Source organism: Enhydra lutris, unplaced genomic scaffold, assembly GCF_002288905.1.
Source record: "Enhydra lutris kenyoni isolate GAN:26980312 unplaced genomic scaffold, ASM228890v2 scaffoldscaffold13, whole genome shotgun sequence".
Lineage (NCBI taxonomy): Eukaryota > Metazoa > Chordata > Mammalia > Carnivora > Mustelidae > Enhydra > Enhydra lutris.
In genome coordinates this window covers 4,678,924-4,697,824 of record NW_019154097.1, presented here as the reverse complement: position 1 = coordinate 4,697,824, position 18,901 = coordinate 4,678,924, and the positions used below count along the sequence as shown (strand labels likewise).

General features: G+C 37.2%; 1 protein-coding gene across 1 annotated transcript in view; it reads left to right on the top strand.

The window, feature by feature from the left end:
• The window catches only part of LOC111145700 (ring finger protein 38), a 43,796-nt gene that overhangs the window by 13,868 nt on the left and 11,027 nt on the right, over positions 1-18,901 (top strand). Inside the window, exons 3-6 of the mRNA XM_022500822.1 lie at positions 7,135-7,348; positions 14,238-14,405; positions 15,660-15,830; positions 18,111-18,272. Of these exons, the coding sequence (XP_022356530.1) occupies positions 7,135-7,348; positions 14,238-14,405; positions 15,660-15,830; positions 18,111-18,272 (715 nt within the window). The remainder of the gene's footprint in view (positions 1-7,134; positions 7,349-14,237; positions 14,406-15,659; positions 15,831-18,110; positions 18,273-18,901) is intronic.

The window sequence follows — 18,901 nt, the reverse complement described above, 5'->3', positions numbered from 1 at the left end:
TGCAGATGGAGTCTCTAAGGAAGTAATTAAGGTTGAATGAAATCATAAGGGTAGGACCCCCAATCCCATAGGATTGGTGTCCTTATAAGAAGAGACACCAGAGAGCTCACTCACTCTGGCATGCAAGGACACAGTGAAAAGGTGTTCATCTGCAAACCAGAAAGAGAGCTCTCACCAGAAACCCATCATGCTGACACCTTGATCTTGGATTTTTACTCTCCAGAGCTGTAAGAAAATTAATTTTTGTTGTTTAAGTCACCTGGTGTGTGGTGTTTTGTTATGGTGGCCCTGGGAAACTAATACTGAAGGATCTTAAAACCACCATTCTTGGGATGACTGGGTAGCTCAGTTGGGTAAGCATTTGCCTTCAGCTCAGGTCCCCATCCAGCTTCCTGGGATCAAGTCTGGAATTTGGCTTCTTGCTCATCAGGGAGCCTGCTTCTCCCTCTTCCTCTGTGTGCATTTTCTCTCTCTTACAAACAAAACGTTAAAAACAAAATAAAACAAGGAAAATACCATTCTCTTCCAGATGAGACAAAATAAACCTGTTTCTGAGTTATATTCTATTGACACACTAAAGCTTTTTCATTACTTGGTGTATTTCCCCCCAATTTTATTTAAGTTAAAATAATGTATGTCAAGCCAGGTAAAATATTTTATTGCTGTTAAACACAATAGTATGAGACAATATGGTTGTTTTTTTCAAGCTTACAGTCTGAGCACCTACTGTACTCTTTTCTATTGTTTTATGATGAAATGTGTCATACAGTCAGAAGAATATGTAAACCAAGCATACACTTAAAAGGATAACACACGAGTGTACCAACACCCAGATTAAAATAGAACATTGTTAATAATTCAAAAGCCCCTGTTCATCCTTCCTAGAGGATAAACCCTGTTCTGTGATTGACATCATTCCATTTTTAATATTTTTTAATACCTAGGAATGTATTTTAAAACAACATGATTTTAGGTTTTGCTGGCTTTACTTTCATTTAAATGTATTCTTCTTTGACTTTATCAAGCATTCTATTTTAAGATTTCATTTATTAATTTGACAGAGATCATAAGTAGGCAGAGCAGCAGGCAGAGAGAGAGAGAGAAGCAGGTTCTCCATTGAGCAGAGAGCCTGATGGCGGGGCTCGATTGCAGGACCCTGAGATCATGACCTGAGCTGAAGGCAGAGGCTTAACCAACTGAGCTACCCAGGCACCTCTCAAACATTCTGTTTTTAATGTGGATAGCAGTAGTTCATTTATTTTTACTTGGTATAATCTTACATTATATTGATACCCCATTATTTATCCATCTATTGAATAATGGGTATGCTCAGTTTCTTAGTATTATATAGAGTATTATTAAGAAACTTTATTAAGGTTCTATTGTATTCTGTTATTAAGAACAGTTCTGGTATACATGTGGAAACATTTCACTAGCGCGTAAGCTTAGGAACACAATTGCTGGGTCATAGATAAGCTTTGGATCAGAAGGGGAATGTCAGAAGTGTCTATTTCCAGATGGTAGTATTAACTAGTTATGGGTTGTTAAATTGAAGAGAAGCATCATGCTCTAAGCTCATGGAAACACAGAGTGGGGAGGATAGGAGGAAGCACTTACCTAGAAAACTGACTTACAGGCTTATTCTGCTCAGCAGTGTGTGTTATTCCTTAACCTCATTCTCCATTAGGTACATTATTATAGGCTGGCTATAGGCTTAGCTGCCAGATTGCCTCCCAGAAGAAGGCTGTGCAAGCAGATACAATATTCAGCAGCAGTCTAATAGAATTTAAGATACAAAGATGAGCACACAAAGTGAAAGAAGGACACTAAACTCAGTAAAACAACTTTAACAGTTAATAGAACAATTTTTTTTTTTTAAAGATTTTATTTATTTATTTGAAACAGAGAGAGAGAGATCACAAGTAGGCAGAGAGGCAGGCATAGAGAGAGAGGAGAAAGCAGGCTCCCCGCTGAGCAGAGAGCCCGATGCGGGCCTCGATCCCAGGACCCTGAGATCATGACCTGAGCCGAAGGCAGAGGCTTAACCCACTGAGCCACCCAGGCGCCCTAGAACAGACAATTTTTGAGTAAGTATAACATGAGAGAGATGCAAGAGGATATTCATAAAAGTCAACTAGAAACCTGACTAAAGAAAAATTTAGAACTCAGGAAATGTGCAGAAAAGGTGTCCTAGTTTCTGGAAAATCAAGTGGAGAAATTTTCCCAGATACAGTGTAAAAGGCAAAATGAAAAGTGTGGATAAAAATGTTTAAATATAGAGACAGAGCCATCGGTTTTAAGTATGTCTAGTATTTTCACATGGAGACAGTTGAAAGGACCTTTTTTTTTTTTTTTTTTCCTTTTAAGATTTTATTTATTTGACAGCACAAGCAAGGGGAGTGGCAAGCAGAGGGAAAGGGAGAAACAGGTTCCCCACAGAGCAGGGAAAGTCCGATGTGGGACTCAATCCCAGGACCCTGGGATCATGACCTGAGCTAAAGACAGTTGCTTAAGCAGGCACCTTGAAGGGACCTTTTTTTTTCTTTACATCCCAGAAAACATTCCTTCATTTTTTCATTCATTCATTTATTATTTTTATTAACATATAATTTATTATTTGCCCTAGGAGTACAGGCCTGTGAATCATCAGGCTTACACATTTCACAGCACTGATGCAGCACATACCCTCCCCAATGTCCGTAACCCAGCCACCCTATCTCAACCCCCCCGACCCCTCAGCAGCCTTCAGTTTGTTTTGTGAGATTAATAGTCTCATACGGTTTGTCTCCCTCCCAATCCCATCTTGTTTCGCCTTTTCCTTCCCTACCCCCCACAACGCCTCACCCTGCCTCTTAAATTCCTCATATCAGAGAGATCATATGATAATTGTTTTTCTCTGATTGACTTATTTTGCTCTGTGTAATACCCTCTAGTTCCATCCATGTCATTGCAAATGGCAAGATTTCATTTCTTTTGATGGCTAGATAGTATTCCTGTGTGTGTGTGTGTGTGTGTGTGTTTGTGTGTGTGTGTGTGAGAGAGAGAGAGAGAGACATCTTCCTTAGCCATTCATCTGTTGATGGACATCTAGGTCTGAAGGGACCTTTTTAAAGAAATAATGCAAAACCATTTCTCAGAATTTAAGAAACACTGAGTGTTGAACAAGATTTTGGTGAACTTGCAGAACATACACCAAGAATAATAAAAATTCACAAATATTCCAAGACACAAACTTTTGAGTTCTGCCAGCTGATTTATCACTTAAGTATAAAGCCAAAATATAATTGCATTTCAAATATTAAGAAACCGAATTGACTGCAAGAAATCCTCCCTGAAAGAATTGTTAAAAATCGTACTCTCTCCCAGAAGTAGAAGAGTGAGTGCAAGAACTAGGATTCAAGACCATTGGTTAGCAAAGGAAATGAAAAAGACATACTATAAAGTCTGAGTAAAGGCCTGTTGTTTAGAAAAGATCTGCACGTGAGTTGGGAATAGAGCGGAGAGAAGAGTTTAATTTCTGCCTATCAGGAATGCTGAATAGATCTAGGTGTTGTTTTTTGAAAAGTGAAAGTATATATTTAAAAATTAAGGGTCATCACTAGGAGAATAGAAATAAGGAATGTATAGCTTCTGTAAAAAAACAGATTAACAACACATATAGGAAACTAAGTCTAACAAAAGGCAGGTAAAAGGACAGAACAGTTTTGTTGCAAATGATACACCAAAAATAAAATGAACAAAATATAAAGTCAACTGAAATATTTGTCCATATTTTATTATTACTTCTTATTTATAGATTTTAAAAATTATTCCGCTTTCTAAATATCGCAAAGGCACACATAACATTTAGTGAGAGGCCGTATAGTAAAGATAAAGGGGATCAAATAATAGACCTGAATGTCAGCATGAGGACTTGGATCTTAATTGTGTTTTGTTGGAGTGCTGCTGAAATGATTTTTGAGTAGGAAGATGAGAACAAGTGTCAACAATGGAATAATACAGTAATAAAGGGGCCCTTAAAGTTTATAGGTTGAGTAGATTTTTAGATGAATGATTTAAGCACATGTACTCTATTTTGATTTTAAGGTATGTGTTTTCCCACATCTTAACATCTATTAAGGACTTAGAATTGATGGTATATCATTGTTTAATTGGCAACTTTTAAAAAAATGTAAAAGTCTTTTATCTTCTTTTCTTTTTTTAAAGATTTTATTTATTTACTTGACAGAGAGAGAGACCACAAGTAGGCAGAGAGGCAGGCAGAGAGAGAGGGAGAAGCAGGCTCCCCACTGAGCCGAGAGCCCAATGCAGGACTCGATCCCAGGACGCTGAGATCATGACCTGAGCTGAAGGCAGAGGCCTAACCCACTGAACCACCCAGGCGCCCCAAGTCTTTTATCTTATATATTTATTTTTAAGATTTAATTTTAAGTAACCTCTACAGCCAGCTCATACTCATAACCTGAGATCAAGAGTTGCATGCTCCACTGACTGAGCTAGCCAGGCACCCCCGTACAACAGTCCTTTAAAATATTTGTACAGATACAGGGGTGCCTGGGGGGCTGGGTCGGTTAAGCATCTGACTCCTGGTTTCGGGCTCAGGTCATGAACCTCAGGGTTGTGAGATAGAGCCCTGCATCAAACTCTGTGTCAGGCATGGAGCCTGCTTAAGATTATCTCCCTCTCCCTTTGCTCCTCCCCACCTCCCCTAAAAAAATTCAAGAGGAGATATGACAGCTATATGCAATAATGAGATCCTGTATTGGATTTTCAGCAGTGAGGGGGCATAGTTGGAAAAACTAGTGAAACTGAAATATGCTCTGTTTAATTAATAGTACAATACCAAGGTTTATTAATTTTAGTAATTTTTCCATGGTTATGGAAGATACTAGGATAAAGGAAAGCTGGGCAAAGGGTATGCAAAAAACTATACTAAAATTATCTCAAAACATTTAAAAAAGTGAGTACTAGGGTGGATGACATCTTAAATTCAGTGAAATACAGTATGTAGATTTTGAAGTAAAGATAAGTACATTTTGCAAAAAGAGAAATATTAAAGTTAGTGGAGGCAGTTAATGAAACAAGAACCTGGGGTGTATATCAGGAGCACTATTGAAGAGTTAATGTCAAAGAGGAATGTTGTTCTCTTTAAGACTGCGGAGTTGGGGGCGCCTGGGTGTCTCAGTGGTTAAAGCCTCTGCCTTCGGCTCAGGTCATGATCTCAGGGTCCTGGGATCGAGTCCCACATCGGGCTCTCTGCTCAGCAGGGAGCCTGCCTCCTCCTCCTGTCTCTCTCTGCCAGCCTCTCTGCCCACTTGTGATCTGTCAAAAAAAAAAAAAAAGACTGGGGAGTTGGGAGTGAGAAGAAGCAGATTTAGAGGTAGAGAGGTGACCTGATGTGTGCAGCTGTGTCTGGAATGGGACTGTTTGGCCTCTTTTGCCCAGTGTAGAGTACATTTTGTTTGTTTGTTTATTTAAAAGTTTTTATTTATTTGAGAGAGAATGAGAGAGAGCATGTGCATGAGAGGGGCAGGGGGCAGAGGGAGAAGCAGACTCCCTGCTGAGCAGGGAGGGAGCCTTATGCCAGGATCATGACCTGAGCTGAAGGCGGTTGGTTAAGCAGCTGCCTTTGGCTTAGGTCGTGATCCTGGTGTCCCAGGTGCCCCTTTGTTTATTTTAAAGATTTTATTTGAGAGAAAGAGCTTGAGAGGGCACAAGCAGTGGAGAGGGAGAAACAGCCTGCCCATCTCGCAGGACCTGATGCTCGGGGGTCATGACCAGAGCCAAAGGCAGCCACCTAACCCACTGAGCCATCCAGGTGCCCCTGTAGAGTACATTTGAATGAGGCTGCTTTTTTGAATTGCACTAGTGCTGAGCCATTATAGAAAGCAGATGAACTGTGGAATTGTAGAGAATGGAAATCTACTCACAATAACAACTTGACAAAATTTGTGTTAAACTACATAGATGACTAAGGTGTAGGGGGAGTAAAAGTGATTTCCTTCATAACCAGTCTTTTAAATTCTGTGTATTATAGGAATATTTATGCTGACACTATCTCAATGATTTCCATTTCTAGCATTTACTGAGTTACTATTATATTTGCAGTTGTAAACAAATGTTCTTCAGTTACGTCTTTTCTACTTGATATTTGAAAAATTCTCATTTTGAGTATGTAGGAACTCTTTTTTTTTTACCTCGATTTTTTTTTAAACTAAAGTATAATTGACACAGTGTTTCAGATGTACAGCATAATGATTTGACAGATATGTTACACTATGCTCATCATAAGTGTAGCTACCATCTATCACCATATAATATTATTACACTGCCATTGACTATATTCCCTATGCTATACCTTTCATCCCATGACTTATTCATTCTATAACTAGAAGCCTATACCTCTCATGCCCCCTTCACTCATTTTGCTCTCCCTGTCTCGCTTCCCTCTGGCAACTACCAATTTGAGGAACTATGTATTTCTGTATATCTTATATATCTTAGCTAGATAGACTAAACATGAAGTGGCCATTAGACATACATGGAATATTGGCAAGATATACACTTAAAATTTATATGTTTATAACATAAAGAGAGCAAAATAGTGGGTTAAGCCATGTGAAATTGCTGATATTCGACTACTTTTGCCTTTACAAAAGGCAGTTTCATATAATTAAACCAAAAAAAGGACCAGTAGTGGGCTATTGATTTCTAATATTTGCAGAGCTGAATACTAATTTTGTAATTTTTTTTTAAAAAACATTGTTTAGGGGCGCCTGGGTGGCTCAGTGGTTAAAGCCTCTGCCTTCGGCTCAGGTCGTGATCTCAGGGTCCTGGGATCGAGTCCCGCATCGGGCTCTCTACTCAGCAGGGAGCCTGCCTCCTCCTGTCTCTCTCTGCCTGCCTCTCTGCCTACTTGTGATCTGTCAAATAAATTAAAACAAAACAAAACAAAAAAAAAAAAAAGTTGTTTAAATTTGGTTTTAGAGCTGATGGGGAACCAGAGCAATTATTTAATACTCAGGCTTTTGCCTTAGCATAAACTGATGTATTGCAAAGAGAGACAACACAGAATCTTTATGGATCACAACAGTAAATATTATAATGACTTTCTTGACATTTGCTATATTACAGTCCTCCTGTCAGGCGCCAGAGAGGAAGAAGGGATCGTCTGTCTCGACATAATTCCATTAGTCAAGATGAAAACTATCACCATCTCCCTTATGCACAGCAGCAAGCAATAGAGGAACCTCGAGCCTTCCACCCTCCTAATGTATCTCCCCGTCTGTTACACCCTGCTGCTCATCCACCCCAGCAAAATGCAGTAATGGTTGACATACACGATCAGGTATAGTAATAGAATGTCCAGAAAATACAGATGCTAAAGATTGGTGGCAGTTTGTTGAGGTGGTTTTTCATTGTAAATTTCTTTTAATTTTACCTAAAAGGAAGCAATTTTTCCTAAACTGAAGCTGTTTTAGGTAAGTTCATTCTTTTTAAATTCTACATAGCTTGAAAGAAAGTTGAACTTTAGAAAATTAGGAGCAAGGTCATGAAAGCTCAGAATGGTTTCATGTATTGGTTGGAAATCACTGATAACAAGATTAATAGGAGATAACAGAAAGCTGGTGGTTTGAATACACATTTCTGTTTCCCTCTCCCTTCCTGTTCTTCTGGATAATTCAGTAGGCACGACAGTTGAGTACATCTTTGTTGGTAGGTATCCATGGGTCTCCAAAGGGATGACAGGTAGATGGCTTATTCCCTTTGTTCCTGCCAGGAGCTGAGGGACTATTTGAGAAGAGGGCTTGTCAGAGCCTGAGAGTCAAGACCAGAATTGTTTGGATTTCTTATGGAGTTTCTGAAGTCAGCAATAAAGTTGCTGAATTTTAAGGATAAGGAAAAATTCGTCTTTCAAGTTTGTAGATAGAAATTAGAAAAGGAAGGAAACTCGAACTGACATTCATTTTTTTCATCTGCAGTAGATGATAGGAAACAATGAAAACACTGTATATTGACAATTGAAAGAAAGTATGATCTCTACCAGGCACCACTTCTGTCAGACATGTTCTATCCTATGTTAAAGAAACACTTCAAAAAATTGATCATGCAGTAAGAAGTTCTAAAAAGAAAAAATTCTCTAGACCACATTCTTTGTGGTCATAATCTGATAAAATTATAAATCATAACTTTAAAAGTAATTTTTAAAATGACACTGAAATGTTTGAGGCAAGATTATAATTGAGGAAAATTAAAGGAAATACCATCAAAGTCAGATATGCCTAAAGCTGTTGTCTGAGAAAATTTTATAAACCTTCATTATTTGTTTTAAAAATAGAAAATAAATGAACTAATTGCTTGAGTAATTAGGGAAAAAATTACCAAAAGGAATGAAAAGAACAAATTACCAGGAAATATAATTAAAATTAACAATATAGAAATTTATTAAAAAAGAAGCAGCACAAATCCCAATCCTGGTGCTTTGAAAAATTGGTAAGAATAACTAGCGCCTTGTGAGCTTGGTTAAGGTGAAAAGAACCAAATATATAAAGGAAGTAGGAATGATTTGAAAAAAAAAAAAAGACCTATATCCATACACATAAGAAATATTCAAAGAATTTTCTTCAATTGTAAAATGAAAACACCTATTTCATAAGGGTTGTTGGGAGAATTAAGAGTTAATCTATTCTGAGCACTTAAACTAGTACAAATGGTAAGCACTCAATTATTATTTTGCTGTTAGCTATTATAATGAAATTCTGTGTATAACTGGGAGGACAGAAAGAAAATACGAAGTTCCTAGAGGGTTTTATGCTTAGCGAAATAATTCAGAGAAAGACAATTATCATATGATCTCCCTGATATGAGGAAGTTGAGATGCAACATGGCGGGGTTGGGGTAGGAAAAGAATAAATGAAACAAGATGGGATCAGGAGGGAGACAAACCATAAGAGACTCTTAATCTCACAAAACAAACTGAGGGTTGGGGGGGTGGGATAGGGAGAGGGTGGTGGGGTTATGGACATTGGGGAAGGTATGTGCTATGGTGAGTGCTGTGAAGTGTGTAAACCTGGCGATTCACAGACCTGTACCCCTGGGGCTAATAATACATTGTATGTTAATAAAAAATTAAAAATTTTTTAAAAATGCAAAAAAAAATATGAAGGTCCAAAAATTGACCCAACAATAATAGAAAAATTTGAATTACCACATAAGTGTAAAAGCTACTTAGAATTTTACCATTGAAGGGGCACAGTGATAAGATGGCTTCACAGATGATTTTTCTAGTGTAAGGAACTCTCATGTAATAATATACAAATGATTTCAGGCTTTTCTTAAAACCAAAAAACCAATTTTTTTAAATTATTTTATGAAACCCATGTAATTTTAATATCAAAAGTAAAGATAGTAATCCCCAAAGAACAATAGAAAACTCTCAAATACAAAGGAGGACTTTCTAAATAGATGTTTAGAAATACCTAGCAGCATATCAAGAATAATAACAATAAAGGTTTATTCCAAATAAGAGGATAGCGTAGTACGAAAATATTCATAGTACATCAACAAATAATAGGAGAAAATAATGATTTTTATCAGAAGATGAAGTCAGTTAAAATTTAATAAAAACTAATAAGAAAGAACCAAAAGGAAATTACTTAAATGTAATAAGTAAAATTAACAGCAAGTATCCTAATTGGCCAGAGATGAATCAGGAACTAGAGATGTTTGCTGTCCATTTTTATTTAATGTTACATTAAAAGTTATACCAAATGGAATAAGATAATGTAGTTACAGGTATAAAACAGTGAAAGAAATAATTGTATTTTTCTCCTCACTATGTAATTGTAGAAGAAAACACAAGAAACTCTAGTTTTAAAGAATTTAATATGGGGCCCATATGCAGATTAAATGTATAGATGTGTCTAACTTATATCAATCACTTCATGAATAGATATGGTATATCCATACAGTGGAATAATAATTCACTAAAAGGTGGAGTGAAGTACTAACTAATTCATGCTGCACTACATGGATTAACCTTGAAAACATGCTAAGTAAAGAAAGTCAGTCATAGAAGGCCACATTTATATGAAATGTCTAGAATAGGTTAAATCCATAGAAATGGAAATGAATTGTTTCCAATATTGTTATGGAGGATAAGCCAGGACAAAGGAAAGAAAAAGAGTTTGAGAACAAGAAAAGAACAAATAACACCCATCAGTATTTGCAGATGAAATGATCATATGCATAGAAAAGCCCAAAGCATCTTAGATAAGCTAGTAGAATTAAGAATTGAACAGATTGATTGGTTACCAAAACACCTATAAACAATCAGTTGTATTTTTCTATATCAGAATCAAACATAATAAAAAATACTTTTCAAAGATATATTTACACTAAACAACCAAGATTTTTTTCAACAGATAAGCCGTGGTGATGAGGGGAGATGCAAGTGGCAGTTAACAAACTTAGAGATATTCCAGTTAATTGTAATATGTAAACTATTTTGGATTCTGATTAAAAATTTGATACTGATGCATTGGAATTTTGAACAGAATATTATTTCTAAGGATCTTTTTCTCTCTTTTTTTTTCTTTTTAAAAGATTTTTATTTATTTGACAGAGAGATCATAAGTAGACAGAAAGGCAGGCAGAGAGGGGGAAGCAAGCTCCCTGCTAAGCAGAGACCCCGATGCGGGACTAGATCCCAGGACCCTGAGATTGTGACCTGAGCCGAAGGCAGAGGCTTAACCCACTGAGCCACCGAGGTGCCCCAAGGACCTTTCTCTTAAGGGAGTTTGATAATGCTCTTGTGGTTAAGTGTTTGTGTCTTCCAGAAATACATACTAAAATATTTATTAAAGGATGGGTTCCTGGGATTTGCTTCAACAAAATACAGGAAAAGGAGAAGTTGATGGAAATGGATTGGCTGTGGTTTAATGGTTTTGGAGGCTACATAATGAATATGGGGGCTCATTATACTACTGTTGAGTGTGTTTGAAATTTTCTGTAATGTTCAAATGAAAAATTATCATTGAAAAATCAAAATAATATGGAGGAAATTATGAAGCAATCTTAATAAAAGATGCCCAAGATTTATGTAGAAGATTATAACACTTTGTTAAGGCAGTAAACCTATCTAAATACTGAAGGTTTGTCTTGTAAACCTTTTTGTAAAAACTGCCTGTTGTCAAAACTGACATTTGGAATATGTAGAAATAGCATAATCTCAAGTAAATTTCCAGGAAGTTTAGGTGTAACTTGAAAAGCTGATCCTGTCATTTCTGTGGCATTTTATTAAGGGCCTGGAATTATCTTAGGGTAGGGGAAAGCAGGCTACTGCCGACTGTTTCTGTAGAGTTTTACTGGAATGCAACTATGCTTTCTTATTTATCATCTATGGATACCTTTTGCAGAGATCAAGATGCCCACAAGCCTAAAATACTTTCTGGCTCTTTAAGAAATAGTTGGCTGACGAGTGCTCGGGTCTAGTTGCTAAGACCAAGTAGTTCTCAGAGTATGTGCTAGATCATCTGGCCAGCAACAGCAGCATCACCTACACATTTGTTAGGAATGCAGGTTCTCAGACTATACACTAGACTTACTAAATCAGAAACTCTGGGTATGGGACCCAGCAACCTGTTGTAACCCAAGTGATTCTAATGCCAGAATAATTAAATGGGCTAATGAAATAGAACATAAAGCCCAGAAATAAACCCACACATTTATGGATACTTAAATGATATATGGCTTCAGATGAGTTGGAAGAAGACACAATTTTTAATTAATAGTGCTGGGACAATTGGGTACCCAATTTGTCTTCCTAGATATTAATTTCTTTTTTTTTTTTATTTAAAGATTTTTTTTTTAACTTTTCATTTATTTGACAGAGATCACAAGTAGGCAGAGAGGCAGGCAGAGAGAGAGGAAGCAGGCTCCCCGCTGAGCAGAGAGCCCGATGCGGGGCTCAAGCCCAGGACCCTGGGATCATGACCTGAGCCGAAAGCAGAGGCTTAACCCACTGAGCCACCCAGTCGCCCCCCCTAGATACTAATTTCTAATAAGATAAGTAAAGCAGGGGTGCCTGGGTGGTGGCCCAGTTGGTTAAGCCTCTGCTTTCGGCTCAGGTCATGATCCCAGGGTCCTGGGATTGAGCCCCGCATCGGGCTCTCTGCTCAGTGGGGAGCCTGCTTCCTCTCTCTGCCTCTCTGTCTACTTGTGATTTCTCTCTCTGTCGAATAAATGAATAAAGTCTTTAAAAAAAAGATAAGCAGCATGGATTTGGCTCAAAATATAAGTGGGAACTTACTGAGTGGAGAAATATGCTGTTTATTTCCATTTAGAGGAGAAAAGGGTATCTTAATAAGTGGAACAAGTGTTGCAAGAAAAAATTAGAACCCTACTTCACACTGTAAATAAAAATAGATTTTAGTTAGAGATAAATGTAAAAAATAAAAATATTAGAAAGTTTAGGAATATATATATATGTATAACCTCATCAAGAACTATAAATTTGTATTCAGTATCATTAAAAGGTAATGAAAGGATACAAGACTGGGAAAATAGTTTTGTTAGAATGACAAGCAATAGATTTTTATCTCTAATTAAGCTCTAAATGAATGTGACAGAAAACCTGATAGAGGGACGCCTGGGTGGCTCAGTTGGTTAAGCGGCTGCCTTCGGCTCAGGTCATGATCCCAGCGTCCTGGGATCGAGTCCCACATCGGGCTCCTTGCTCATCAGGGAGCCTGCTTCTCCCTCTGCCTCTGCCTGCCATTCTGTCTGCCTGTGCTCACTCTCTCTCCCTCTCTCTCTCTGACAGATAAATAAATAAAATCTAAAAAAAAAAAAAAAAAAAAAAAAAAGAAAACCTGATAGAAAATGGTCAGGGAACAAAGGATAGTTTACAGAAAAGGAACTCTGAATGGTTAATAAACCTGTCATAAGGGGCACCTGGGTGGCTCAGTGGGTTAAACCTCTGCCTTCAGCTCAGGTCATGATCTCACGGTTTTGGGATTGAGCTTAATCCCAAAACCGGCATCGGCTCTCTGCTCAGCAGGGAGCCTGCTTCCCCCACCTCTTTCTGCCTGCAGTTTCTGCCTACTTGTGATCTCTCTGTCAAATAAATAAATAAAATCTTTAAAAAATAAAAAAATAAACCTGTTATACTCACCTTCTCTAATCAGAGAAATGCAAATTTAAAACAAGCATGTTAATACTATTTTTTGTTGTGTTGTTTCCCCCCCCCCCCCATTCTTCAGGTGGGTAAGCACAATTGTGACACAAGTACATCTACTTTGAGTGGAGATGCTGGGAAATGGTTCCTATTGTTACTGTTAGGATTGTGGCTTACCCAGCCATTTACGATACTGTAAAATCCACCCTTTTACCCAGAATCCCTCTGAAATAAATGAAACTACTAGTATGTATGGATATGTATTCAGTGATCTTTTTTTACAGTTGTGTTTGCAGTGGTGAAAGAGTGAAAACAACTTGAATATCCCACTAGTGTATTAGTGATAGAAGACTGTGTTAAGTGGGTATACTTGAAATGTCTGGCTAGTATCAAAAAGAATGAATTGACTTTAACTCCCTTCAAGACATATCTACAGTATTAATTGAAGAAAGTAATTTGCAAGCTATATCTCATTTATGTTAAGGGGAAAAAATTAACATGACAACAATTTGTGGATAATCTGTATATATTCATATGCCCATGGAAAAAAGATGTTGAAGGGTTATATATTATTAACATTGTTTGCCTCAGGTAGGATAGGAATCATACTGGCCAAGAGAGCAGGAAATTATTTAACTTTTTAAATTCTCCTTCACGTTGTTGTACTAGTTGGATTTAAATTTTTAAAAAAATTTCCTGTTGGATGTGGCTAGGTATTAGAAGATACAGCTTTCATGTTTCAAAGTTTCCTCAGAAAAGTTTTCTCTATAAAGCAGACGAGAAGAGTTAATACAGCAGTTCATTATTCTCCTGGACTTTTCAAGTCTTTTTGAGGGTCAAGTTGTGTCTTAGTTCTGTGGGTTTTATATATTATTCTTGAAACAGTCAGCTGTCCTGTACAATGATAAAGAATATTCTGGTTGAAGCCTTTGGAGAAGTACATTGTGAAACTCTGTGTAGCTAAGAGAGGAATCCATAAAGGCCTAGATTTTAATTTTTAATAGTTGATTTCTTATTCAAACACCTGAAGTTCTAAGGTTGCATTTTTCTTTCCTACTAGCTCCATCAGGGCACTGTCCCTGTTTCTTACACAGTAACAACAGTGGCACCACATGGGATCCCACTCTGCACAGGCCAGCACATCCCTGCTTGCAGTACACAACAGGTCCCAGGATGCTCTGTGGTTTTCAGTGGACAGCACCTCCCTGTCTGTAGTGTGCCTCCTCCAGTAAGTCTGCAATCCCCTTAGAATGGCTAAGTGTGTTCTGTAAGCAAACAGAATTAAAGAGACTGCTCTTTGGAAAAAGCTTTTCATTTTCAAGTAAAAAATGCAATTCTATTGCAACAGGAGTCTCAAAGCATACTTAAAATAACAATTTAGTAAAGTTAGCTTTAAAACTTGGTGTATTTTCAAATTAAATTATACATATTTGAATATCCTGAAGAGAAAGCATGTATCAGCACTGTTTATAATTAAACCTTGATAAAGGTTGGATTTAGGGTACTAACATGGGATATTGAACTACTTAGGAAGTTAGTCTCAGAGACTTTAGTGATCAACAGTAATAGCCTCAGCACTTACTAGATTTTACAAGCACTTTGAGTGCTTGGTCTTATTTCTCACTGTAGGAAGCCTGTGGTAACAATGGTATCCCCATTTTCTAGATGATGAAATTGAAAATGACTTAATGTCACAGAGACAATTAGTATGAGAGAGCAGTGATTCACACCCCACTTCCTTCTGCCTCTTAAGCTCATGTTTTATCCTTTAATCCACTAACCCCCAGTCTAACCTCCTTATTTCACAAATGAGGTCACTGAAATCCAGAGAATTTAAATGACTTGTCTGACTAAGGTTTTCAAAGTAAAGCACTTTCCTGAAACTAAATATAATCCTAATATCTTTATTTGAATGTGAGATTAAAAGGAACACAGAAATACCAACTCTAGTTTTAATTTATTAATTTATCCCAACCTTGATTTCTCAATAATGGATTATGGGATCAGTGTGCTAAATTAGCAGACTAAAATATTGAGAGACATAACATAAGGGACTTAGCTATGGGTTGGGCTCTTAGTAAATATCAAAATTCCATAAATAAGAAAATTTCTGTAACATTGAAAAGGATAGGTTCTTGGACAGGAAAGCAGTAATACCTGGTTATTCAGTCAAGTAGAAAGGAGCTTCCTCTTCTGTGCAACACTTTTCACTTCATTTCATAGGTATCAAAAAGCTAGAGAGGAAGTTAGGTGTTTTGACTTCTGTGCCAGAACTATATAAAATACAGAATAATTACTAGTATTTTACTGATAAATGCAAAAATATGCTATAGTTTCATTGTCAGTGTAGGTCATTAAGACATTTTGGTATGATTTTGAGCGGGATATGGCAATGACATTTCAATCTCAATGTATAAGTTTTTAAGAATATATTATTACTAGTTTTATATTAATAAACAACAAATAATGGTTTCTTTTACAGATGCTTCAAGCATGTTCAGTTCAGCACTTACCAGTACCATATGCCGCGTTCCCACCCCTTATTTCTAGTGACCCATTTCTTTTACATCCTCCCCACCTTTCTCCCCATCATCCTCCTCATTTGCCACCACCTGGCCAGTTTGTCCCTTTCCAAACACAGCAGTCACGATCGGTAGGTATCTACTCTTATGTCTTTAATTTTCAGAGAATGTATAGACCTAAGAGGCAGATTAATTTGATAGATGTTATTTGTTACCACTTAAAAACTATAATTTAGGCATTCTTCTGATTCTTAAAAGAATTAGGGAATTCACAGATACATAAATTAATATAAACATGTTTACCTAAAATTATCTTGGTTGCTTAAGTTTTTCTAGTTCTTTTATATGTCTCTTTTATAATTTAAAATTGTTCCTTCATGTTTGCAATCCTTCTGGAAGTAAATCTGAAGAAAAATTCAGTTCTGTTTTTTCCTTTTATGTATTTCTGAAATGGTGGAAAATGAAAGTATTATAAAATAGTTTATTTGTACTTGCTATAATAATTACTTTCATTTAGGCAAGTAAAGTAAATTTCTTTGTTTTCTGGGTTTTTTTGAAGTCCCATTTTTCTTCTATATTCTGATGAAAAGATGAGGTCATCTGTTAAAATACAGTTAATTTTGTCTTGGGACTGGAATTTAGTTGAGAGGCATATTCTTTTGAGGGGTTGGAGGAGGTCTAAACACTGCAGCAGTGGAAGGGAGGGCACAGGAAGGAGGCCCAGATGTTTTTTGGACAGGCTAAGTTAACCATCTGAACTATCAGGCATTCAGGGTGAATGGGAAAGAGAACATATGGAATGATTAGAGGAAAAGATTTTAAGTCCTGTGAAAGGAATTTGACCATGTATCCTAGAGGAACCCTTAACCATCCTTTACCCAGGATTTATGCACCGTAATAGGTAGAGGGTCTCAGGTAGAGGAGAACTTAACCTGGATGCTCCTCTGACAGCTATAGAAGCCAATTAGGACAAAAGTTTGGCTTATCCAGAAAGGTATAACTACTTCTACAAGAAAGTCTTTATTAGAATCATGGCAGGATTGATGGCAGGATGTTCTCAGCTTCCAGTACCTGAGAGTTCAAGGTTAAAACAAAATTTTGCCATCACTTAGGTTTGAGTTTGGTATCCTTTAAAAGGTGCAGTCACATCGCCAGATCACAGCAGCTCAGGTTCACTTGTGTTGTCATAGCGTCAGCGGTTGGGATTTCTCTCCAGCATATTTAATAAGCTCCCAAACTAAAGTGGAATTCTGTTTGAATAGTGAATAATGTGTTGATAATTGTCTAACTGCAGGAGGAAGTTAGACTAACATTGACGAATACGTGTTCCTAAAGGAATCAGATACACAAAAATATGTACATAAGTGTTCATAGTAGCATTACTCCTGACATCAAAAGGTGGAAAGAGTTCAAATGTCCATCAACTGATACAGTGAATCTTTTTCAACTATAAAAAGGAGTGAAGTACTGATACATAAACTACAAAATGGATGAGCCTTGAAAACATTATGCTAAGTGAAAGAAGCCAGACACAAATGACACAAACATATGAAATGTTCCAGGATAGGCAAAGCTGTAGAAATGGAAGGTAGATTGGCAATTGTCCAAGGCTTGGGGAGGACTGGGAAAATGGGGTAGTGGATTCCTAATGAGCACAGGTTGGGGGGTGGAGGGATGAAAGTGCTATGGAATTAGATAGTGATGAAGGTCATACAACTCCGGTGAATCTACTTAAATCTATTGAATTGTACCCCTTAGCAGGGTGATTTTTTTATAGTATGTGAATTATATCTCAGTAAAGCTATTATCAGGAAGAAACATACTATGTGCTTTGCTTTCCTACATTGTCTCAGTGTTCATAGTATGCTTTTGAAGTAGGCAGTGAACCTTTTAGTCCTCTAGATAATATGAGGTTCATATGAAGTTATTTATATAAAAGTCACATGGCTCATTAGTGACAACAGCAAGAGTCTAATACTGAAGCCCATAAGTCTTCTAATATAGGAGCATGTCTGCTCTATCTGATCCCACCCATTTAGCCCTGGTTCTGATTTGTAAATATACACATGCTCAGTTTCATATGTTAAAGATGTCTGAAGTGTCTGAAGATTTTGTGAGGTCAGTGTATTATGACTAAAAAGGAATTTTAACTTCCATATAATTACTTTCCATCTCCTTTTTATGAGACATTTCAAATAGTAAAATGTTTATTGGAAATGTTTTAACAACATGTTTCAGAGATTTTACTGTAGTCTGTATGTCCACATGTATAAATTTAGATTGGTATAAACATCAAGAAATAAATGACCTTAAAGGTGTTTGGGGGAGGTTAATTTTTATTATTATGAAACATAATATGTCTAAACACTGGTAGTATATTAATATATTAGTTTGCTCTTTTCCTCCCTCAGCCTCTGCAAAGGATAGAAAATGAAGTGGAACTCTTAGGTGAACATCTTCCAGTAGGAGGTTTTACTTATCCTCCATCGGCCCATCCCCCAACATTACCTCCATCAGCTCCTTTGCAGTTCCTAACCCATGATCCTTTGCATCAGGAGGTGTCCTTTGGAGTAGTAAGTTTTCAGTCATGTTATTAATCTATTACTTGCTCTGATAACTTGTTTTGAGTTCTGTTTCTATATAACTCTGCCTGTTTAGAACTTTAAATGTATTCTTGAAAGCATTTAGTTGGAAAATTGTATTTAAAACTACACCTAAGTGTATTTTTTTTTTTTTTAAGATTTTATTTATATCTAAAGAGAAAGAGAAAGCAGGTGGTGAGGGAGAGGGAGCATAGGGAGAGGGGCAAGCAGACTCCATGCTAAGCTCAGAGCCTGGTGCAGGACTCGATCCCATCACCCTGAAATCATGACCTGAGCCAAAATCAAGTCAGATGCCCAACTGACTGAGCCACCCAGGTGCCCCAGTCACTAAGGAATATACTTAAGTGTATGGTTTTTTGTTGTTTTTTTTTTAAAGATTTTATTTATTTATTTGGCACAGAGATTACAAGTAGGCATAGAGAGAGGGGGGGAGAAGCAGGCTCCCTGCTGAGCAGAGACCCCCCCCCCCCATGCGGGGCTTAATCCCAGGACCTTGAGATCATGACCTGAGCCGAAGGCAGAGGCTTTAACCCACTGAGCCACCCAGGCGCCCCTTAAGTGTATGTTTTAAACTAGTTGTATTTATGCTAACATTTAAT